The 24,199-nt window shown below is 39.3% G+C and overlaps 1 protein-coding gene across 1 annotated transcript in view; it reads right to left on the minus strand.

The window, feature by feature from the left end:
- syne1a (spectrin repeat containing, nuclear envelope 1a) overlaps positions 1-24,199 on the minus strand; it is a 107,490-nt gene that overhangs the window by 59,521 nt on the left and 23,770 nt on the right. Inside the window, exons 26-59 of the mRNA XM_057352968.1 lie at positions 23,594-23,802; positions 23,096-23,168; positions 22,839-23,003; positions 22,442-22,591; positions 22,231-22,287; positions 21,226-21,366; positions 20,975-21,135; positions 20,173-20,323; positions 19,851-20,078; positions 19,641-19,739; positions 18,109-18,299; positions 17,881-18,004; positions 17,593-17,759; positions 16,689-16,833; positions 15,978-16,603; positions 14,810-14,989; positions 14,138-14,288; positions 13,877-14,038; positions 13,493-13,675; positions 13,285-13,386; positions 13,001-13,204; positions 12,232-12,439; positions 11,662-11,774; positions 11,307-11,512; positions 10,765-10,926; positions 10,388-10,661; positions 9,880-10,052; positions 8,714-9,023; positions 8,446-8,610; positions 6,068-6,427; positions 4,851-4,987; positions 2,793-2,970; positions 1,078-1,260; positions 382-525 (exon numbers count right to left, since the gene is read on the minus strand). Of these exons, the coding sequence (XP_057208951.1) occupies positions 382-525; positions 1,078-1,260; positions 2,793-2,970; positions 4,851-4,987; positions 6,068-6,427; positions 8,446-8,610; positions 8,714-9,023; positions 9,880-10,052; positions 10,388-10,661; positions 10,765-10,926; positions 11,307-11,512; positions 11,662-11,774; positions 12,232-12,439; positions 13,001-13,204; positions 13,285-13,386; positions 13,493-13,675; positions 13,877-14,038; positions 14,138-14,288; positions 14,810-14,989; positions 15,978-16,603; positions 16,689-16,833; positions 17,593-17,759; positions 17,881-18,004; positions 18,109-18,299; positions 19,641-19,739; positions 19,851-20,078; positions 20,173-20,323; positions 20,975-21,135; positions 21,226-21,366; positions 22,231-22,287; positions 22,442-22,591; positions 22,839-23,003; positions 23,096-23,168; positions 23,594-23,802 (6,282 nt within the window). The remainder of the gene's footprint in view (positions 1-381; positions 526-1,077; positions 1,261-2,792; positions 2,971-4,850; positions 4,988-6,067; positions 6,428-8,445; positions 8,611-8,713; positions 9,024-9,879; positions 10,053-10,387; positions 10,662-10,764; positions 10,927-11,306; positions 11,513-11,661; positions 11,775-12,231; positions 12,440-13,000; positions 13,205-13,284; positions 13,387-13,492; positions 13,676-13,876; positions 14,039-14,137; positions 14,289-14,809; positions 14,990-15,977; positions 16,604-16,688; positions 16,834-17,592; positions 17,760-17,880; positions 18,005-18,108; positions 18,300-19,640; positions 19,740-19,850; positions 20,079-20,172; positions 20,324-20,974; positions 21,136-21,225; positions 21,367-22,230; positions 22,288-22,441; positions 22,592-22,838; positions 23,004-23,095; positions 23,169-23,593; positions 23,803-24,199) is intronic.

Genomic DNA, 24,199 nt, shown 5'->3' on the forward strand with positions numbered 1-24,199 from the left:
GCAAAAAACTTGACTCAACAGAATCAGTAATGACAGACAGGGATTGTTTCATTATCTCCATCAGATACAGCGTCTGTTGAACCGATTTAATTGAGTTTAAGTACCGCAAATTCCTCTGCCACAGTTAGCTGATTTCATCTGATAATGTCATGAAATGCTGGGTTCAGATGTGGCGCATTTTAAGCAGTCGGATGTTAAAAAACATGCTGCAAATATTTTTTAAGCATAATCTATTGATAAATAATCCATAGTTTGTCCTCTTGTTAATTAACTATATTACACAGACTATCAAAGCAAGGTCAGAGAGAACAGGAAGGTAAACAGCAACGAGTGATTTAACCGTATACAGTCAATAGGATGATGGGTAGGATGGAAGGGTACCTGAAGTTTGGCGAGCTCTTGTCTCTTGGCTGGGAGATCGTGAAGGCGTGAGCTGCTTTCCTGCACGCTCATCTCAGTTCTGTTCAGCCAGTCTTGCAGGGGTTCCACGCTTGCTTCAAAGTCCTCCATCTGAGACTGCAGAACCTGACAACACATGTTAATGTTACACATGTAGCTCAGTCTGCAATGTTGATTTTACAGAGTTCAGATTTTTTCTAAGCCCAACACAAAATATATTTCCATTTAAACCCACCACCATTCAATTTTTTAGGTTCACTTACTCATTCGTTATTAATACTTTTTTCACATTTAAGAACCAGATTAATTTAACAACACTAATGTATCTACTGTATAGGAACTGTTATGACAAACATCTCAAATAAATTGAAACTTTTATACTTTAGCATCTTCCTTTGCTTACAGTTGTGACCCAGTCTGTGAAAACCCAGCTAAAGTCATTTTTTGTGATAAAATCATCCTACATAATGTAAAGAACATTCTGTAAAAATATAACCTTGATATCTTTAATATTGACCTAGTAAGATCATGTCAAAGATTGAAATCATAGTGAAATGAATGGCTGAAATCAAACTTTGATGCTTCTAATCTCACAATGAGAATCTCATTTCAGACTTTAGCCTGGTTTTCACAGACAGATTCAGTTTGCAATCCAGTTTAAGTTCAGCTCTACAGTACCTGTAAGGCCGTCTCTCTCCTCTGTAGATTCTCCATTAGGCTCCTCCAATCATCTTTGGCTGCATTTGCTTTGGCCCCGATGGCTTCCACCCTCTCCGCAGCCACCACGCTGCTATGCTGCTCCGCGTACGTCAGGACGGCATTTAGTCTGGTCTGGCCCTGCTGCCTGTCACTCATGAACTCCTGGGGTGCAGAAAGAGCAAGACATCAGCCATAGAGACACAAGCAGAGTATCACAGATCAGAGGGCAGTAAGCGCGATGAGTCACGTTCAGACACTGACAGGCACCCAGCGGGAATCTCTGACCATCTGTGAGGTGCACACGTTCCCTCCATTTTCCTCTTTCTCTGCTCAAATGGTACGGACGCTTTATGTATGACCCAAAGCATGTCTGCTGCTGTGTTGGTGGTTCAGGGCAGTAAGCCATGCAGAAACATTGTTCCACATTTGAAATGTCTGCGATGGTAAATAAAATATGAGCGTCTCCCCTACATCCCTATTATTTTTGGCTTTATTCTTCTATTGTCTCTACACCTTTCCTCTATTTTCTATTTTATTTGTACGTATCCTATTCTCCATGAATTGTGGGGGGAAATCAACAGAATTTAGTGGAAGGGATTTAAATAAGGTAACACATGTTTAACAGAGGTACAATAATACGCTCTTGCTGGTAGCTGAAGAGCTAAAATACTTAATAAATTAGCATGTAAAGCCAAGGAGCCAATGTATTTTAGATATAATTTAATAAATGATGCATTGTGTGCACCATGAGTGCTCCCTTTCTTTTGTGGTATAAAACTTAATAAAATAAAGCATTCATATTATTCTTAACTTGTGTGCACTTTATGTCAGAAACCAAATAGAGATTTATTTTGTTGTGTTTTTATTTGTAATTGTTTCTTTATTATTATTTATTTATTTACTTTATTGTTGTTTATCATTATTTATTTACTTACTAATTGTTATTTGTTTTTTGGTTATTATTGTTTGTTTATTTAATTTATTGTTGTTGTTTATTATTATTTATTTATTACAGTTTTGTTTATTATTATTTATTTCTTGTATATTTTATTATTTTAAGTTTATTATCAATGCTGGCACTTTTTTCCTATCACGTCTTGTACTGTACACTGGCTTTGTGTTTAATGCTTTAAAAATTTGGTCAACACTAAATGTTTATACAGTAAGTCACTATGAATCGATCCCATTCCAACAGGCGGAGCTGTTTTTACTCTAAGATCCAGCTACCACATTTCTATTTTTGTCTCGGTGTTGTACACCTCTGCTTTATTTTTTCTGTCCATCTAAACTAATATGATTTCATTTGGTCCTGTTCCTGCAGGCGCCCCTGATGCATGTTCGCATTGTGCAATGATCTGTGGAACTTTCTGCAGCCACACATTGTGTCCAGACCTAACTACGTCTCCTTCATCACAGCTATACATCATTACTGTGCATTTGTGTGTGCTCTCACAGGTCTTCTGCTGTGCTAATTGAAGCCATAAATAGCCCAGTCTGGCACATCTTTGGCTGTATGGTGGCCTCATAAACTGGCCCATGGGACCTGAGAATAGACGGCCACTTTATCAAATACTGCCCACCCTTATGTACATGACAAGAAAAAAGACAACCTGCTGTGGCCAAACTGGCTATAATTCAAGAATCTCGTCCTGGTAGGATGAGCCCCCCCCGGACAGGGAAATTTCTCCACCTACCTGGATCCTCTGGAGAGAAGCAGAGGCATCCTGGATGCTATGCGGAGAGTCAAAGCATTTGGCAGTGGAGATATTGGCATTGACCAGCCACTGCCGGAAGTCGTGTAGAGAGGAGCGGAAACGTTGATCTAGGAGTTTCTCCTTATTCTGACATTCCCGTGAGGCTCGCAGGCTTAGACTGGAGAAAATGAGAGAAAGGCCCACACATAGACATATATTATAAAACGAAAGGCTAAAAAGGGGGATGGGCTTAAATTGTGTGTGTGTGCGGGGGGCTTATAGCGCAAGGTGTGCAGACATCTGTTTCAATGACAGGCTCTCTCAGAGGGAGAATTTAGGTATCAAAAAGTGAAAACGCAGCAGAACGGATGCACACAAGAATACACTAGCATGTGTTTACACACACACACATGAATGTGGATGAGGCTGGACAGTGGCGTGAAGATAAGCATGTTTTTTTCTTGTTTGCCGCTATACTTGAAAAGCATGCTAACAAGGCACAGCCTGCAGTCATGACAGGTGCTCTCAGCTGAAACTGTGAAGTGTTATATATCACAACTCATTCACCTCAATTCACACAATTTATATGTGTAAATGTATTGATTTGAATAAATAAAACGCATGTCTGGAGCAACAAACCACAATAAATATTTATAGATATTCATTTCAATCTGTCTGTCTACTGTACCTGTGGGATGACACACATTAATTCAAATGATTTTTTTATGACCTTTTGGTTTTTGCATACGTACTCCTTTGTTTATTATTCCTGTATTCATTTATTAGATTTAATTTGATGTAATGATACAATTAGTCATTTGCTTTACACAAGGTGGAATTAACTACAAACAGTGTTAGTGTTGCATTGTTTCAGCACCTGATTCACTTCAGGAATCATGCAAATATTACAGTACAAACAAGTCCACCCTTAAAATCTGCAATGCATGCAACTTGCAGGCACACCTTTTGCATGCAGTATATTACTTAGACTGTCAAAATACTCCACACCTCACAACTGTAGTCCAGGCACTTGATCAGAGCTTAAAACACCTGAACTCCCTCCCTTACATCACAAGTGTCAGTTATGACACTGTTCTTCATCATTCGATCAAAATAAAGAGACTTCATTTACTAGTTTTAGGTATATAAATATTTACTATTTATAGGTATGTGTTTAGGTAAACTGAACATTGTGTTTCTGTGAACTACTAACTAACAATATTTCTCCTAAATTTCAAATAAAAAGATAGTTTCCACTTGCATTTATTTTCAGAAAATGAAAACTGGAGAAACAGGTCAAAATAACAGAAAAGATGCTTTGTATTTTTTCAGACCTCAAATGCCACAAAGAAAACAAGTTCATATTCACTTTTAAACAATATAACAGCAATATTTGTACATGTATTTAGGAAAAGTTCAGAAATTATGTATAATGTCATAACCTGTCATGCTGTCACTCTTTCACATTGCTGTTGGATGACTTTATGTCACTCCTGACGTTTGATTTTGTTGAATTTCAACAGATATTGGCCACTATACATCTCGGTTAAATGAAAATGGTCTCTTAATTTTTTCCGCGTCTATATGAATTACTGCGTGAAAATGTACACAAACATACATTTACTATCTGCTTTCCACAGGTTGCTAAAGAGCAACATAAACTGTATCCGGCAAATCCTGCTGACTTTTATGAATAAAGAACATCTATAAAAGCCTAATTTACATATAAATGGGCATGTTAGTGCTGAAAATAATGGCCATTTTAAATTCACATGGCACAAAGTGCCTGGCTAAACTGGACTGGAGATGGTTTGTGTTATTTACAACTTTCAAAATCTATAAGGTCAATAAAAGCTTACAACATTCAAAACTTTCCAAATCAAAACAATGTATTGGAAGCATTTACATGGGAGCTCTGTAACATGTTTTACTTGTCTGCACAAAGTAAACAAACTTACAGCCAATGGAATGTTAAACCAAAACAGACTGTGACCGTTGAACTTTAGGACTTTAAACCTCTAACCTCATGCATATGCCTTGCACGTCTTCAGCACTCACCTGTTGTGTAGCTTGATCAGTGCGCTGACCCTGTCCGACTGAGGACCCAGATCACCGGAGAACCCACACAGCTCATTCAGCTGCGCTTTTAGCTTCTCTTCCATAACTTCGGCTGCCTGAAGCCCCTCCAAAACACCCTGACGGACACACACAAAAACACGCACAGCAGGAGAGAGCGTGTCAGTACGAGGCCATGCTTGACGTCCGAAATCTCATTTATAGGCTTTATGCTCCCTCTAGCAAAGTTCTACACACACACACATACAGTATGTGAGCATTGACACACAGCTCTATTCAACTCAATAACAGGGGCTTCTTACAAAAGCATTTCTGTTCTTCAGCAAGAGCAGGAAACCTTCCCGTTTCTTCCAGCATGCTTGAAATGAAACAGAGCCAAAGTCATGTCGCTCTCTCTCTCTCACTCTCTCAAAGTTTCCACCCTCCTTCACAAAAAAGGGGAAATGCTTCCCTGATTTCCATCTACAGAACACTTCCTCTTTAGTTTCTCTCCTCCTCTTCCTTCTTCCACTCCTCCTCTCTTCCACTTCACATGCTGCACTCTTTCACCCTCTTCTGTGGCTCTAATTCACTCTCCGCCTTTGACATGTTCTCTAGCTTGTGATCTCACTTTCTCTCTTTCCCTCCCTCCTTTTTTCACATTCTCCCCTCCTTCCTCCCCTCCTCTCTCTCTCTCCCGCTCCCGATGGGAGTCAGCTGTCAGATGTCGAGGAGCCTGTGCCGCACAAACGAGCGTGTAACACAAACAAGTCCGGACAGCGGAAACGCGGGATTAGAGAAAGAGCCACTATTAGATTCTCTACGGTGAAAATTACCCCTATTAAAAATAAATACAGCTATAAAAACGGCACTTCTTTTTTAATTATCTGCACAGCAAGAGGCAGATGGGAGTAAAACAACGTCTGCAGAAGCAAAACATCACGATTTATTTTATGAGAAACAGTAAGTTAGACGGACATGTTTAAAAGGAAGAAAAAATAACGCAAAATAAAAATCAAGGAAATTTCTAGGAAATAAGCGCGTGCTGCGATATAACGATATCAACAAACACTCTAATAATGAGTGAGGCTATATATGTTTAAGCTGTCGACTCTAACAGCATGTAGCTCTTTGACTGTTTAGATAATCTATACATACACTATAATTAAATACATTTTACTCCCCCCTCCCTCCCGTGTTCTTCATCTTCACTCAATTACCTTGGCTACCGTCCATCCCTCCACCGCAGCAGCTCCGCTGTTCCTCCGCTCCGCGCCGCTCAGTCCCTCGCTCCACTCTTTCAACTGCGCCTCAAGCTTCTCCATTTCTCCCTCCAACTGCGCTGTCAGCCGCGTCTGCTCCCTCTCGGCCCCCGTTGCCGCGGCCACGGCCGTCTCCAGGGTGTCGCGGGCTCGTAGCGATGCTCCCTCCCACTGGTGCAGGGCTCGAGCCAGAGCCGCCACCTCTCCATCCATCAGCTCGCAGCCCGCCGCCGCCGTGTGCCTTCCGGCTCTCTCCGCGCTCAGCCGCACGCGCCGCAGCCGCTCGCGTCCCTCGCACGCGCCGCGCTCCAGCAGCTCCTGAAGGAGGGAGGGAGCGAGAAGGAGAGGGAGGGTAAAGTTGCTACGGAAACTGCGGCATATCGGTGACTGCCTGTTATTCAAGTGCTGTCGCCGCGGCTCGTGATTCTCACGGCGGTCTAGAGCTCGTTAAAAACTCCGCTCTCAGTTTTCTCGCTCTGCAGAGAGTGAGCGCTACTCCCCTCCGCATCCCTCCTTTTTCCTCCGCTACGTCCTCTTCAGTGTCATATTCTCACATTCAGATGAGAAATGCATTCATTAATCCATACATTTAATACAGTTAATTCTGGAATATATATAATGTCTTAAATTCGAGTTAAAAATCATACCGACCATGAATAATAATTGAAATGGAAAGGTTTTAAAAAGTATTTATAGCCTATTTATTTAAAATAAGTATATGTTTATTATAAGTTAGCTACCTGCCAATTAAATATGAATTAATGAAAATAAATGAAATACTAGTATAAAATGGTCCCAATAAAGCAATATTCTCAGATTATCATTTTGGACTGATGTATAAATCCATATACATTTTCTGAGATCTCATGCATGGCCTCCAGAGATGTGGTTCCTGTTACTTATGACCCTTAAAACCCAGGAGACATTAAATAAATAACAAATTTTGGAAAACATTAACTGTTCTATAAAATTATTGAAGTCATAGGTGGTAAAGACAGCAGAAAAGCACAACAAGTTTAAAATGAAGTGCTGTATATCATTCACAGAGTTATGCATGTCCTAAACATATAATAAATACATTTACATATTACGTTTTCTCCAAACCGACTTAAGTTGCATTATAATATAAATTTGTTTCTAAGTAGGCTATGTGCAATCACTAGGTTCGAACCCATGACCTTAGGGTTGCTAACACTATGCTCTAACCACTGAGCTATAGGAAAGCTCAGAGTGGAAAGAAGCAAAAAGAAGCTGATTGTATGATCCCTGAAAACACACACACACACACACACACACACACACACACACGCGCGCACACTGAAAAGGATAGCTGTATTTGAATAGCTTATCTGAAGTGCTCCTTTAGTTTTTGTTCCCCTGTTTCCTGTCTACCACTCTTTCATTCCCTCTGACTGGCACTGATTATCCTAGGATAAAGGTGTAAAAAGCAGAGAATTCGCCCCCCAGTTCTCCCCCTTTTCTAACGCCTCTTATTGGTTTCTCACTGCTTCTGGTATCTTCTTTCTCACTCTCGTTTTCCCTCTCATTGAACATACACTTCATTCTTCGACAACGTGTTGTGAGATGAGCAGAAGGTGTAACAGGCAAATCAGCACAAAATTAAGGCAGTTCCATTCAAACAGTACAATGTAAGGACCTGTTTCTGTTCATCTGTGATAGGATCAGATACAAACCTCTGGCTTTGAAATCAAATGGACGTTTTCTTTCATTCGCATTTGATCACACAGGCATACAGTGTATGAACAAATACACACAAAAAATACATTTTTCAGAAGAAAATAGTAAATGCTCTAGTTGGCACGTTGGTTATTTTAAATGTTCTGTGAATTTCTTTATTTGTAAATGTGCTGTGCTAAGTGGCTGCTATTGTAGTGCAATTTCCCTCGTGGGGTTAATAAAAGTACATATCCCTCTATCTGTCTATTTATACACCCACACACGCACGCACACACACAGCTACACTTTCATATGTGCAGGTGAAATGCAATTATGCATATCATTGTCTCACATAATTTCACATGCAGTCTCACAACCTCTCTGGTTAAAAGAATTGATTTGTTTTCATTTATTTCAAACCATCCACAATAAAATATTTATTTAAATGCTGTTTGTAATAGTGAAACATAAAGAATACAAAGCTGCTCTCAATATTTTTTTTACAGATGTTGTCAAAAAGCCCTAAAAAACTTTTTTTTCACAAAAAAGTAAGAGAAATCTTTTAATTAAAGTAAATAAATAAAAAATATATTCAAACTAATTTCCATAAAAACAGACTAACTAAATATGCTTCTATATATAAAATATCATTTTCTTACCCGGACTTCAGTCAACTTCCGACTTAAGGTGGGAGAGTGACCAGATGGGTCAGAGCATTGCTGAAGCTCCTCCCCTACCACCATGAGCCAATCAGTGAGCTCTCTGATTGTTTCCATGTACTTCTTATGATCAAGAACAACATCCTCTGATAGCCTGACTCTCTCCTAAATGGGACAAATAATCAAACTCATTAAATTATTTACATGGAATTGACAAATCATTCACTGTTACACCTCAACCATCCAATAAACATTTAGAACATTTCACCTCGGCTGCAGCTTTGACATCTTCAAACTGGGCCCTAAGGACAATCATTTCTTCCTCCTTAAAGACAGGGTCTCCGGTGCGTTTGTAAAGTTCAGTCGCACTCTCCTCCAGATAGCACAGCGCTCCCTGGTGGTCCTCAACATCAGATGACAGCAGACGCAGTCTCTCCAGTTGCTTTCGTTTCTCGCGCAGACCGAGCTGAGGCTCCAGGGGTCCTTTGACCTCCTGGCCAACTTCTTCCAGCCATCTATGCAACTGTGCACGAGACTCCACGAATAAATCCCACTGATTGACGGTCCACTCCAATCGACTAAAACAGGACCGAATGATACAGGGAAAGAAAAAGGATAATTTAATCATGCTTTTAGAAAGATTCAAAGCAAAGAAATTTTATGATATGAAATTAATAAAAATCATTTGGGCTTCACTAATTAAATAAGTACATTTGTGACACTAACTCCTTTGTATGGAACATCAAATGCGCTCTATAACATTTTTAGGTCATGCTAGGATAACATGGATTACCAGGACGTGTGAATTTAAGTCCATGCCAGTCTGAGATATCGTTCAAAGCACAACAATGAAAGTATCATCTAATTAATTCTAAAACTGTTGTGGGTTTTAAACTCAACCCATTTTTTTTGGCTGATGACATAATTTGAGAATAAACTGTGGAAAAAATCATCATATTAGAAAATAAATGTATTCACAATGACCTCTATATCATCTAGAACACCCTTTTTTGATTCTGCAACATAAACCCCACCATCAAACCATGACCAAATAATTTATCAGATAATTGGAAAAACAGCTCCATCATTACACCCTTGGTGTTAATTGAAACTGATAGAGCCAGATAATAACTTGGTTACCATAGTGATGATGATGTTGTGATGATGTTAAATTGAATAAAAGCCCAGGTGGCTGCCACCTGCAGTCAAGCACACTTGCCAATTCCAAAACAGACCACTATATTTTTCCTTTTATCTCTCTTCACCCGAGCTACCTAAATGGCCCAGGTAATTATATTACTATCGATCTTCCCATCGACGTGGTTTGTTCCCATTCAATTTCAACGATAAATTGACCCGAACCTCTGCATTGATGGTCATGCAGTAAGCCATGTTTTTAAAAGAGGGTCAATGAGTTCAATGAGCTGAAATCACCTGTGGCAGCTCATGGCTCTCAGAAGCAGCGCGGCCCAAGCATCTTCAGCTTCCTGGAGCTTTGAGCAGATCACTCCTTGATCCACCTCTCCGCTGCTCTTGATGATCAGCTCGGCCTTCCCCGCAGCCATGTTGAGCTTCACCTCGCCCTCGCCCTTCATAAGCAGGATATCCTGGATAAGAGGAAACAAATTACAGCTACTGCATACAGACTTACTGACTAACCATTCTAAAAATATTACATCCCCTTTAAACGGGAAATGTGGGGAAATGTCAGCAACTGCTAAATGAATAAATGTAATGTAAATAATGTGCGTGAAATCATTTTCATTTTACAAAACATTGTTCTGTTAGACTTTAAGGAGAGATTTTACATATAATATATTTGGTTGCATAACAAGATTGTCTAAAAGTAATATTCACAAATTATATTATAGTGTCATAATAGAATCTTCTAGAGCGCATCTACACTAAATATTGTCCTTCAGATACTTCCAGATGAACGCACCTGTGCTCGCTCAAGTTTATCTTCCACCTCTTTTTTATTCCCTTCTGTGTTCTCAAGTTTCTCCAAAGTTCCCTCAACATCCTGCAACCATGTCTCCACTGCTTTTAACGCCCCCTGGAACGCCTGGTAGTCCTGTAGGCAGCGGATTCGACTCCTGGCCCCCTGGAGCAACGTCTCATGGCTGGAGAGCAACTCCGCTGCTACATGATCATGTGATCTAGATCCTGCCTCTGTCAGGGTGAGAGACGACTGACATAGACGTTCAAGAGACGGCCTACAAAAGATCCAGATAAAACATGCAGGCAACCGTATTGAATACTGAACATTCTTCCGTACACATGTTGGCTCATAAACCTGCGCAGATGGACCATATGTACCTCCTCATCAGGAGCTCTCTGTGGATTTCCTCCACTCTTCTCAGCTCTTCAGAGCAGTCAGGTGCTTCTGGCTCACTCTCACCCCACAGAGGAGCATCTGTCTTCAGTCTCTCCTCCAGCTGTTGGAGCCAGTGTTTCAGATCCACCACACGTGTCTCATACCTTAATAAAAGAGACACCGTATTTGGATTGAACTTTTTATTCACAGAACGTGTTATATTTGATTGTATGCTAATTTGATTAAATAAACAGTTTGTTGAATGGGTCGTGTAACTTTGTCGCATTTAAGTTTAGCCAGGTAACGGTTCTTCTACTGGTAACTGAAAAGAATACTGGCTAGACATACTTTTAACTTGCTAGCTAATGTAATTTACTTGTTATTTCTTTTGCTTGTTTTCAGAAATAATCTACAGGGTCTCCATTATTTGCGGATGTGTACCGGATGTTAATTTTATGCCACAAAAGCGTGCATACGCAGTTATGTTTATGTTTTTAGGCATGTACTGTAGATAGGCTCTTCCCTATACCTGCCGGTTTCTTACCCATTCAATAGCTTGGCACTTTCATCCAACGACCGCAAGCGCTGTCTGCATTCCACAACAAATGTGTCCAAGGCATGTTGACAAGAATCCAGTTGCTCTTGTACACCTCCAGTCCCACCTTTAGTCAAATGCAACAGGAGTCTCTCTCCTTCCTCACACACCCTGGCCAAGCGCTCCTCACCCTCCATGGCTTCCTCTAGGGCAATCTAAAGGATGAGGCGTTGATAATCACATTTCAAGGCAACAGAATGATGAACCATTGTTATTAGCAGCGTTAAATTTCAAGTCTTAAATACAGAATAAAAACCTATTAGATGGAGTCACATTTGACTGTTTTACAACAGTTTGATGCTACCTTGAGCTTCTGTTGTTTGAAAGAAATGGACAGAGCATCGCCTGTTTGCTCAAAACAGTCCTCTATCCCTGGCTTCAGCTCAGACAGCCAGCAGTGGAAGGATTGTGTTTTCTCTGCCAAAGGAACGGAGAAACAGAGAGAGAGAGTGTGACAACCCATAAGAAGACATATACTGTATGTGAGCTGATGCTGCGTGCGGCCAGACGGACTGTGTAGGTGTGTATGGATGCTAACAGCTCTCTGTTGTCTTAGTAACCAGCCTCAACCAATTCCACAGGGAGCTGTCATAATGTCAGTGGGAGAGGCAGCGTCTCTGAGGCACAGGTGTGTGGCAGGGAGTGCCATATGGAATCACTTCCAACAAACATAAATAATGGAATATTTATGATCAACTATTCATGAGACAATTTAATGGTGAGTGGCTTTAAAATCACAGCTATAGTTTACGCACAACTGGAACATATAAAATTGATTTTACAATTTTAATATTTTGCTTATATAGAAATAATAAATCAATTATTTAGATATACACATACATACAAACACACTGTATATTTCTACATCTCTCACCGGTAAATCTCTGCAGCAGAGTGTCCTGAAGGGACCCCAGAATCTGCCTGCGGTGTTGTGTCACTTCCTCATTTCTCTTTACCAAGTGGGACACAGCTTCACCCAACAGGGTCAGGTGTTGAGTTGGGTAGGTTCTACACAAGGCCCTCAAAGATTCACCTGCTACATCCAGACTCACCTCCAACTGTTTCTGGGACCTCTCAACCTCCTAAAACAGAATATACAGAATGCTATAATCAAATAATGGGCTGCAAGTGCTGGACAACCCTGCTAAACAGCACCCATAGTGTGATAGTTCACCCAATAATGAAAATTCTGCCATCATTAACTTACCCTCTTATTATTTCAATCCTGACTTTCTTTCTTCTGCAGAAAACAAAAGACGATATTTTGAAGAATGTCGGTAACCGAACAACAGCGGTACCCGAACAACAGCGGTACCCATTCACTTCTATTGTATGGACACAAAACCAATGCAAGTCAATTGGTACCGCTGTTAGCATTTTTTAAAATATCGTCTTTTGTTTTCTGCAGAAGAAAGAAAGTCAGGATTGAAATAATAAGAGGGTAAGTTAATGATGACAGAATTTTCATTTTTGAGTGAACTATCCTTTTAAATGTGTTTTGGATATTAGTCTCCATCAGTGGATGCTGGTGTTTCTTTCAAGCGTTTTTAATTCATTTTTCCAGTAGGACCTCCTCGGTCATCTAGCTTCATAAGAAAAACTAATTTTACATTAAACAGTAAATATTTATTCAATTCACTGACCCTAATCTTATCCAAAATCTCAGGGTCAGAGGACGTTGAAAACTCTGACAGCGTGTTCTCTGAGGTCTTCAGCTGTTCTGATATCTGGGTGATGAGATCCTGGAGCTGCTGTGTCTGAGAGCTGAAATCTTTATGCATGCCTCTGGTCTGTTCATACACGTCTGTCGCATGGCAAATCTGCTTTTTCAGGTCCGCAGCCAGCACCTTTAAAAACATTTAAAACCAAGACTGGCAGCTTGTAGGGTTTTTACACAGATGTGATTTTAAACACAGATGGTGTTTACCTGTAGCTCAGTGTGTATGTGCTGGGCATTCATCAGTTCCTGTAGTTCTGTTATCTTCTCCTCCAAGATCTTCAATTCATCCTCCTTAATATCCAACTCCAGCTACATACACAGAAACACATTTTGCTCGTCTCATTTTCTTTCCAAAGTTAAAACCTAAAGTAATGCAAATAATATGCGTTTTTGCAGTGTTTGGATCGGATCTCACCTTAAAGTCAGTGAGGTGCTCCTCCATGTTTTGCGTGGAGAGGAGTCTGGCAGTTCCCTCACCGAGTTCGCTCAAGGAGACGGCACTCCAACACTCAATGTCATTGGCCATTTTATTAATGTCGTTCCACAGCTCAAAAGAGCGAGTCAACAGACTGATGTCTGAATCCGTCTTCTCAGAGATCTGCACAATGACAGATGTTTGTCATTCAGTTTTTGTTATAACTGCATCATCTACAGTGTATATTGAAAATGGTAATGCTTTTTATTCGTCCATGCATTCCTTGGGAGTCAAACCCATGACCCCGGCATCGCTAGCACAATGCACTACAAGTTACAGGAATGCCATTTCTTTACAACAGCCAATTAAATACAGTCAACATACAGTTAGCCACTGATCTACAATGTTATCCATCTCTCCGGTGATATTTTCACTCAGGTTTTCCTCTGGAACCTTCTTTAACAGACTAGTGAAGCGTTTGCCTGTACCAATGAGCTGATTCAGGTCCTCCTTAGTGGCCGCCAACTCTGGCTTCACTGCTTCCAGCTGAGCAAACAGAGATAACAGCATTACATGATCAGATTCTAAATCTGCTGTTTAACAGCAAGAGCATACACCCCCATTTAGACTCAAAGAGGAGCTAACCCGTAACAGAGCTCTGCGGATGTCATCGGGGTTGTGTGGGTCTGACTGGGCCACGGTGATGGCATGAGCTCTCTCTATGACAGAGCTGATCTTGGTTCTTGAAGTCTGGTATTCCCTAAGGACATCCAGCAGCACTGCAGACAGGTCATGGCTGTATGGGACAAACACAAGCAGTCAGGTTCTGTGTCATATCGAAGAACAGCAATCCAGTTTCTTTGAAATGCAGTGGGGTCCAAAAGCCAAAATTTTGTCAAAAATCTTTTATTCAAAATCTGAATTAAAACTAAAAATCACAAAACTGTTAACTAGGTCAAAAGATTCAATAGCATCAACAGAACTATACAAGAACACACTTGAGGTATTGGTTATATTTCAAAATGCTCTCCTCTCTTTCTTTGGTTTCTTTAATCCAACCCATAATCCATTTAGAGATTCACTCACATATCCAGCAAACAATCCACACACAATAAACCGCATTTAAACTGCATTTTAACGTGGCAACAGTCGCAACCTGTCAAATTTTCCATCCATCAACCCACCGGCCCAGTCCTGCCTCCCCCACCCATTAGTCATCTATATCAAGCTCAATTTTATAAACCATTCATCTACCCAATCACAGAGCTTTTCAATGAGAAATTTAGTGTATTAAGACCTGCATTCTAATATACTCACGCCTCCACAATAATCCCCCTGATTCTCTTCCAGGTGGACTGGACCAAGGCTACATCCCGTTGGGCTTCCCCTGCCAGCTCAGAGTCTCTGTGGATCAGTTGTTCTCCTCTTTCCCACAACCACAGTTGACTGTGCTGTAGGGCCTGTAGCTCCTCCTCCAACTGCTTGAGCATCCATAACCTGTCAATCATATAGAATGAAATAACACTGTGGGATGAATTAAAGGTATATTATCACTACAATAAAATTACAAAAATGCTAATTTTACACAGGAAACAACTAAACCATTCGCACCAAGAATACATTTTTGACAAATTAAATATGTAATGATTTAATCATTAAAAATATTTTTATTATCAGAAATATCCTCTTGCTTTGTATATACATTGTATTATACTTTTTCTCTTTTTCTCTGTATTTTTTTATTATTAAAGTGTATTTGCTCACGATTGCTTATTAATTGAGTATGTTCTTATGTCTATGTTTTTGTTGTTGATGCTTTTGTACTGCAAATGTATAATAAATGATAATAAAACTACATATCCTAGTGTAAATTGTAAGCAATTTTGCACAATATCGGCTATCAGTGAATTAATAACATCAGAAAGTTATGAAATATTCATTTAATCTTCAGAATCGGTATCAGCAGATATCACTCTGAATAATCGGCGACCGTTTCGGTGGTAAAAAAAGGCATCTCTAGTCAAAATAAATCATTTAAAAAGTATTCAAACCTTTTTTTTAAAGAACAAATTTTAACATCAAACTTCGTGTAAATATATTTGGTCTAAATGTATAAATTATTTATACATTTATTACTTTAATTAAAAATGTTTTTTAATGATCTTAATTTTAAAACATATTTTAGATCAGTGATGGTTGCACTTCAAAGATATATTGAAATTATTACTAAATAAATAAATATTGATGATAATAATAAACTGACTTGATGGCTCAAATTGTTTTCCATACAGAACATACATTAGGAGTCATCAGTCTCATTCATGAATTAAACTGTCCAAATCACTTACTTCCTCACTGAATTGTATCAGATTATGAACTTGCTTACTGAACCAAATTTACTGTACAACTGAAAAAATATATAAAATTTGGTGTAAACAGTCCCTACAGACTCTAAAGGATGAGCAAAGAATCAGTGCTGGTGTACCTCTGCTGAAAGGTCTGTGTGCTGGCTTCTGCAGGCCATGGTATATTAACTCTGTCCTCCAACTTTGCCAGACTCCCGAGTAGCAGCTCCTTCCGTCCCCGAAAGGAGCTCCACAAGGTCGCCAGTGCCTCTGCTTCGCTCTGCTTCGTCCCAATGCTCCTCTGTAGCACCTGCAGACTCGACGCAATATATTCCACCAGTTCTCTGCAGGCTGTTCTTTCCCCCTCGACCCCCTGCAGATGTAAGTGTGCCTTGTTCAGGTTAATGTCCAAACTGATGGCCTGCACCTCTAGAGATGCTAACTCCTTAGCCAGTTCCCCCAGTTCCTGATTTACATCATTGATTTTAGAACTATCCCAGCTTTCTTTTCCTTCAACTGCTTCGTGAAATGTCCGAAGAGAGATTTTGGATTCATTATAGGTCTCATAGAAAGCTTTGAGTTTGAGTAGAGCATCATCTCGATGGTCTACTAAGCTCTGAGCTTCATTGAAGAGTTGATAGCAGACATCCTTCTTGGTCTGGAGGTGCTGTAGGTCTTTTGGGGCTAAAGATGGGTTGAGGGCATCTATATGAGGCTGCAAAGCCTCTATTGATTTTTCTTGGGTTTTGAGAGAGGCCATGTCCTCCTTTAGACAACACATAATATATAGTCAAAATTAAGTTTGTGTATATTGATGACAGGATTGTAACTGCTCTACACTAACAATGTACCTTGATTTTGGAGTTCAGATCGATGATGCTGACTGTGCAGGTGCTTTGAATGTGTCTGAGGAAGTTCTCACTCCACTGAGTCAAAGCAAGCAGAGAATGACTGAACTGCTCCAACTGAGCGAGATGAGACTGGAGCTCATGAATCCTAAGGGAACATCACCAAGTGCATTTTAAAACGCCAAAAAATGTTAAAACAAACAGTTTTCTTAAAACATTAGGATTTGAGAGGAACATATTCCAGGACTCATCTCTTATTTTAGCGTCATGTTTTAAGTCTGTTTTCCGAGAAGAGAAAGACTTTTAAACGTACAGTCACGTGATGTCCAACTTTGGAAAATGTACATCTTTGCTTTGAAGAGACAGTTAAAAACTTGTTGAAAATAGTTGTAAAATGAAGCTCAGCTTTGGGAAGAATTTAAGGAGACTTGTCAAAAATGAACACACAACACATATATTCAAAGCTGTATTCAGAACTCAGAAGAATTACTACAAAATATTACAGCAAAAGAGGATCAACAAATATCAATAACAGATAAAATTGTAGTCAATGTGGCTATGGCTAAATTTTCTATACATTTTTTCTGTATATTGAATTAAACTCCCTGATATGCTGTACTTTGCCTTTTTGACAAATAATTTTGTCCAGTGTTTTGTCCATTTGGTACCGTACACCTCATATTTTGATGATTTTATCTAACCTGAGGGGACATTAATAGCAAATTTTGTATAAATACTGTATGTCTCCTGGACATCACTTTCGGCCACTACTTTGTATCTGCTATTTAACGTTATTCAACATTCTGAACAACAATCAGGAGCACACTAGCAAATAAATATTTCAAAGCTAAAAACATGGACTAAAAGCCACAATCCTTCTTAATTACAACCTGACGGTAGTTTATACCTGACTGGTATGTTGGTACTGAGAGAACACCACCTCTCCTCCAGGTTACAGTGGAGATCTCCGATTTCTGTGACTCGTTCTTCTAAACATGAGGAGTACAGAGACTCGGCCCGGGTCTCCAGACTTTCCAACAAAGACTCTTGAAAGGGAACTTCTGACTGCATGTCCTGGTAAATCATAAGAAAGACACATCACCATATATGGCTTCAGTTTATGAGGTTTCATGATCCAGACAAATAATCCAGTCATTGAATGATTTAACTAATATCTTTTTTGATTCACACTCACCTGCAGTGTCTGAAGTTGGCTGTTAAGGTTCCCTATGTCTGCGCTCAAGTAGAGACAATCTGAACTGCATAGAGTTTCACATCTGTTCAACCAGGACTGCAGAAGCAATAGATCTCTCTCATACCTGAAATCAGAGGGCCAAAGCATTGTTGTTTTTGTTCTGTTCTTGTTTGTAATTTAGGTAATAGAGAGACACACCATGTAACAAATAAACAAGTAAACACATGCCTCTGCCACAGAGTCAACAGGTTTTCTAGTTTTGATTGTTTTTCAGTGGCCTGCTGGGTATGTAATTTGTGAGCTTGCTGAAGCTCAGCCACAGCTCTCTCCAGCTGGCCTTCATCAGACATCAGTCTCCTCCAGCCCAGATTCAGAGACATCAACCTGGGTCCCAGCTGCTGCAGAAGCTGCATTACGTCCTGGGAATCAAAGACGTATAATCATGAAAATATATAGCCTTTAGTTGACATCACAGACTGACAATGATTTGCTATGTGCTATTAGTAGTCAGAGGCAGCTTTTAATGGGGGGTTATTCTCACTTAAAGAGCATTTTATTTACACAAAATAAAACCTAAGTGCACGATGAGTCATCAATATGTGAAATAAATTGTATGCTACTTATACATATGCACTCAAGATCTAAAACTTTAACAGCTATATTTTATGGTTTAGAATGGGTAGTTAAACTTTACATGAAGATTTTAGGTCAAATAAATACTTAAATTTTAATTTTAAACTATTTGAATCCATTTTTGCTGCCACTGGTCTTATATGGTCCTGTATTATAACAAATAAATTGGCAACATGTCTACAAAACTACAACAGTGTTCTATTTGTTAACAGTAGTTAAATACATATTGTAAGTTAACATAAGCTATCAATGAACAATACTTCTACAACATTGATACATTTCAACATATACTAATATATTTTTAAAATCAAAGGGATAATGTACAGGCAGCAGTTGTTATCGCAGAAATAAGCCCCGACAGTGTGATCAGGCTTATTTCGCGATAACAGCCGGCTGCTTGTACATTATCCCGCTTATTACACGGCTACTTGCCACATGAGATAAAAATAGACATGAAATGTGAAATATTTCATTAGCTCATTTTTACCGAATGCAGACCTTCCGTGAGGAAAAGCTGTTTACTTTCGGTTTTAAGGTAAGAAACGACGTTCAAATGTCACGAACAGGTAATTTGGTTTAATCATTTGAAACTATAATGTCATATATGTTATTAAAAGACATATTTATATTTAATTTGTCAAAAAACCTGTCAAAATGATTTGCTGCATCCGGTTATGTGTTATTAGTTTTGAGAGGTTGTTATCTGGGAATAACGAACCTGCAAATGTCGCGACTGGCCAATCAGAATCAAGCATACCAACGAGCCGGTAAGACAGCGTTCACACAGCTGTCTCAAAATACCAGTAATATGTATTTTTGCGTTTACTGGTAAATTGGAAGTACTGATTTACTGGAAACATTCTGTAAACTGCAATTTTCTGGCAATTTACCAGTAAAGACTGTATGTGTGAAAGGGGCTATTGATAATTCATATTAACTAATACATTTACTAATATTCAAAAATACAAACTTACAAATTATTTTTAAATGTACAAATATTCAATGTAGTCTCTTAATAAATACAAGGCAATGAAAGCAGCATGTGTATTAACACAGCATATGCTCTCCTCCCAAAAGTAATAAATGCAAACTACCCATATAAAGGTTCCTGGCATGGTGATACTAACCATATGTTCATGGAGAGTTTTATATGTTCTTGACGCTGATGTACAGGAAGTTATCGGCACATTCAGTTTTTCTTGTAGTCCTGTCATCAAACCTTCAACCTTAAATGCAGGAAAACATGAAAGAAACAAATGTACAAATTAACTTCCTTACATATTAAAATGACAAAGCTCTTTCAGAAATCAGAACACGTGTGTGGACAGTGCTGGTACCTCATTGAGATCTTGGGTAAATTGTTTTGTATTTCTCAAGCTGGATTGTAGCTCCGCCTCTCGTTGCTCAACGCTGCACTTAAACTCTTCCTGGTATCTCCCAATCTGCTTGAAGCGAGCTTTAATTCGACCAGCTTCGTTTGGCATGATGAAATGCATTAAAGTCTGAAACTCTGTCTTCAGTCGGCAAAAGACTACCACCTTCTCCTCTAAGCTCTTCCTCGACATCTAAGAGGGACCAAAAACCTTTTATCCAGGCTTCAATGCTTTTAAATACAAAACAAGCTATTTTCTTCTGATCCCGGACATTTTGTCTGTTTACCTCCACAGCGTGAATCTGCTCATCCAGATTAGCAAAGGTTCTGCTCACATCTTCAAGATCCCTCTTACTATCACAGATCCAAGAGAAGAAAGCCTCAGACTCACAGCTGAAACTTTGCCACCACTTGTGCATCAGCTCCAGATCTAATGTGCTATTAGAAAAGAGAGACAGGAAAGACGAACAATATTAAGTATAATGGATCAGCAAACATCAACAGCAAATGGTGAATCTATTAAAGAGTACATAACTAGGGATTTTCAAGGTCCTACTTTGGATTATGGAGTGTCCAACGACAAGTTTATGTACATAGAAGATGTAAAAACACAATTTTTTCGTAATAAAAGGCAGTTATTCTTACCTTACTTCTTGACTGACTCTCAAATGATTCGTTCCGCGATTCATCTGTCTAATCCCCTCCTTTCCGCTAGCCTAGTCTGATGTGATTGGTCAGATGGTCTAGTCTGCTGTAATTGGTCTACTGCGAATGAGGCTCACGAGCTACAGTGTTTGGGGGAGAAGAGTGAAGTTTTCGTAGGCGGGGACTATATGTAGTGACGTAAATCCGCGGCGGTTCGCGAATCAGACTAGGGACGTCTCGTTTGCGTGATTCAGAGTCGACTCCCTTTTTTCCAAGCCAATAACTTTGTTATTCATTCACCTTCGGATTTACATCTTGGCAGACTGCTTACTTTCAAACACGCCAACATTACACACTGCATGAAATGTAATTTTCATGATCTCATGTTATGTACTCTTTAAAATATGGTACAGAACTGTATATGCACAGTCAGTACAGTCTTACATTTTCTTGAGGCTGGCCTGTATCTCTTGAACTCTTTCTTGTGTGGAATAGGCTTGGTCCTGCAGTAAGGACTGATTCTGAGGTCCAAGCCTTATGTCCAGTGAAGACTTTTCCAGTGACTCGGCCCGTGCAGCAAACTTTTTACCCTGCTCATGAAGATCCTAAACAAACACACACATACAAAAAATTATACTGAGACTAAAGTTCATCCAATGTATTTTGTATTATATATATTTTGCATATGCTCTTACTTTCACATTGCTAAGTTCAGTAGCGAGGCTCTCCAAGCTACTAAATATACGCTCCCTCTCCAGGACAACACTGACATCAAACACAAACTTCCAGATGGCCTTCCTTTCCTGTTCAAAGTCCTGCCATGCACTTACAGTCACCTAATAAGCAATATGGAAACCATTTTAATAAAATATATCATATACAGTAATTTTAGATATGATACTTTGAACATTAATAGTGCAGTTCATCCCAAATCTTTTTATAATTTACTTATGCTGTTTCATATATGACTTTATTTCATCCGTAGAACACAAAAGGAGATTCTAGGCAGAATTTACATAAGACACAGCCTCAGTCCCCATTCACTTTAACTGTATGGTTGTTCCGCAGAAATAAAAATGTCATACATATTTGCATAAAGATTTAAAATTTTGATTTAAAATTTTGGCCGGGACTTCATTTATCTACAAACATTGTTCCTGTGGCTCAGTGGTTGGAGCAATGCGTAAATTTGTGTACATTTTATTAGTACACAAATACAAATAAAATGTATTAAGTAGCTTTGGATAATAGCGCCTGCCAAATGCATAAATATGTAAATGTTAAATGTGAATATGTGCTAACAGGCTGCTTTCTACTGTGTATAATTTTTTACACATGTCAGAAGAAACAAACAACATTTAAAGATCAATCTGATAAATATGTAAGTATGTTTGTTTGATTCAGAGCCATTGAGAGAGAGAGAATCGCAACAACAGAAGTTCAAAATCTTCGTGCGTCACTTGATTCATGGAGCCTTCAGGAAGTTATCTTTTCTCTTTAAATGCTTTCTTTCTTTCATTTTTTATTCAGTAAATAACTTACGTCTTTAAATGGGTTAAAAGTTAGTCACAATAGGTCTATTTAACTATTGAAAGCCTCCATGAACCAACAAAGCTGTGAAAAAAACTATTCCATAACAGTCAACGGAGTAGTCGCAACTCTCTCTCTCTCAATGGCTCTGGTTTGATTAAAAGCATTACCTCCAGGTGTTTCTCCTGAACATCCTTCTCATTTGCATATTGGGACTTCAGATTTTGCTGTAAGTACAGTAAATAGAGAAGAGTCAAATAAATGATTTTAACATCTTGGAATGATGCTTGACAAACAATCATTTATTCGCAGCAATAGGATGCAGAGATTCATCACTTTTATTAAATTACATGTCAGCAAAATAAATCTCACAATCCCCACCTGGTGAATGAGGAGCATCTGTTTGGCCTCCGTGACGTTTTCTGCCATCAGTATTTTTCGGTGCTGCTGCGTGTGGATCCCCTCCACTTCATAAAGCACCTCCTCTTCAGTCTTTGTGCTCTTCTCAGTGGGCACGGCAACAGTACCATCCTGAGAAAACAGTCAAAAAACGATTTTCAGCTTTTTACAGCAGACCAACACAGCTACATTATTTGTAGAAATGACAAAGTTTATCTCTAAAGACTCAGAATAACACGAGAGATGGTAAATCATAATACAGAACATATTGTGTTCAGAAAAGCATTTACTAGGTGGTCCAGGCACACATAAAATGCAACTCTCCCACTACACCACACCCAAAACAAGGTCTTGCTGAAGATATGAGATCGCCCTTCACCTCAGACTGACAGAGTAGCAGTGTAGAAAACTCTAGTGCGAGTTTCTCAAGAGCAGCTCTGTTTGTGTGAACTTCCCTCTCAGGACTTATCTCTTCCAGCACAGCGAGACGAGCTCTGAGCCAGCCCAGAATCTCACCCTGAGCCTTCACCGCCTGCCGCTCCATCTGCAGACAGATAGGGAAGATGGGGTTACGTCAAACTGGAGAGGTGGTCTTGCATATAATGACGAGCACGAATGCATTAGGGATGGGCTCACTTGGACAGTGGAGATTTCAGCATCAACCTGCAATGCCTGCTGGGAGAGAAGCCATCCAGACAGCTCACTGAACCTAGAGTCACAACAAGACAATTTCATTCACATTTATTTGTATAAAGCTTTTCATAATGTATGACACAAACAGAAACAAATACGATTTTTTGACAAAATGAAAAATTCTTAACAGCTTATAGACCACTTCATAAGATGTAAAGAAGCACTTCCGGTTTCATTATTATTCTTTTTAAATCTTACATATGTAATGAAATCTTTAAGATATTTGTTTAACATTTGAATGGCTTTTACATGTTCTGGACCAGCATTGTTCATGTCTTCCAAAGTGGTCTATACCACCCTAAGCTGGTTTGCGGGTGCTCTGCTTGTTATGCAGTTCTATTATTTTGGTTTCAAAGGGGGCTTCAGCACTTGTCAGATGGTCAAATTCAGAAACCTGGCTGTCAACCAACCGAAACAGCCGAACACCTGTTTGGATCTTACCTGATGTGCCACTCTCTCCATTTATCTGGATGTTTTTGGAGTCTCAGGTGTGTTCTCTCTACCAAACTCCTGACCTCTCCGAGATGATGTCTGGTCTCTTCAAGTGTTTGATAACCTGCGTCATTTTCAGGAAGATCCTGACAGAGCTGCTCCATTGTCTTAAGTTTTTTCTCACATTCAAATAGAGGGTTTTTCTCTCCGAAAAATGTCTAAAGGGCACATAAAAATACACAATTATATTATTCACATTTTAATGCAGTCTTCGTGCTGCAACTCTCAGGTTAAAAGGCATCGCTGATAGAAAGACCAGCATGTTTTAACTTTGGATGCCGGTCCCCATCATTTTTTTTTTAAAGGGATAGTTCACCCCAAATTGGCCATTCATTTTTCATTTACTCACCCTCATGTCATTTCAAACCTACATGACTTTCTTGCTTCTGCAGAACACAAAAGAAGATATTTTGAAAAACGTTGGCCACCTAACCACATTGGCCTCCATTGACTTCCATTGTATGGACACAAATCCACAGAGACATTATATAAAATATATTTTTTGTGTGTTTTACTGTAAAAAAAGTCATACAGGTTTTAAATGATTTAACATCT

The sequence above is a fragment of the Triplophysa rosa genome, linkage group LG15 (genome assembly GCF_024868665.1).
Source record: "Triplophysa rosa linkage group LG15, Trosa_1v2, whole genome shotgun sequence".
NCBI classification, from domain to species: Eukaryota; Metazoa; Chordata; class Actinopteri; order Cypriniformes; family Nemacheilidae; genus Triplophysa; species Triplophysa rosa.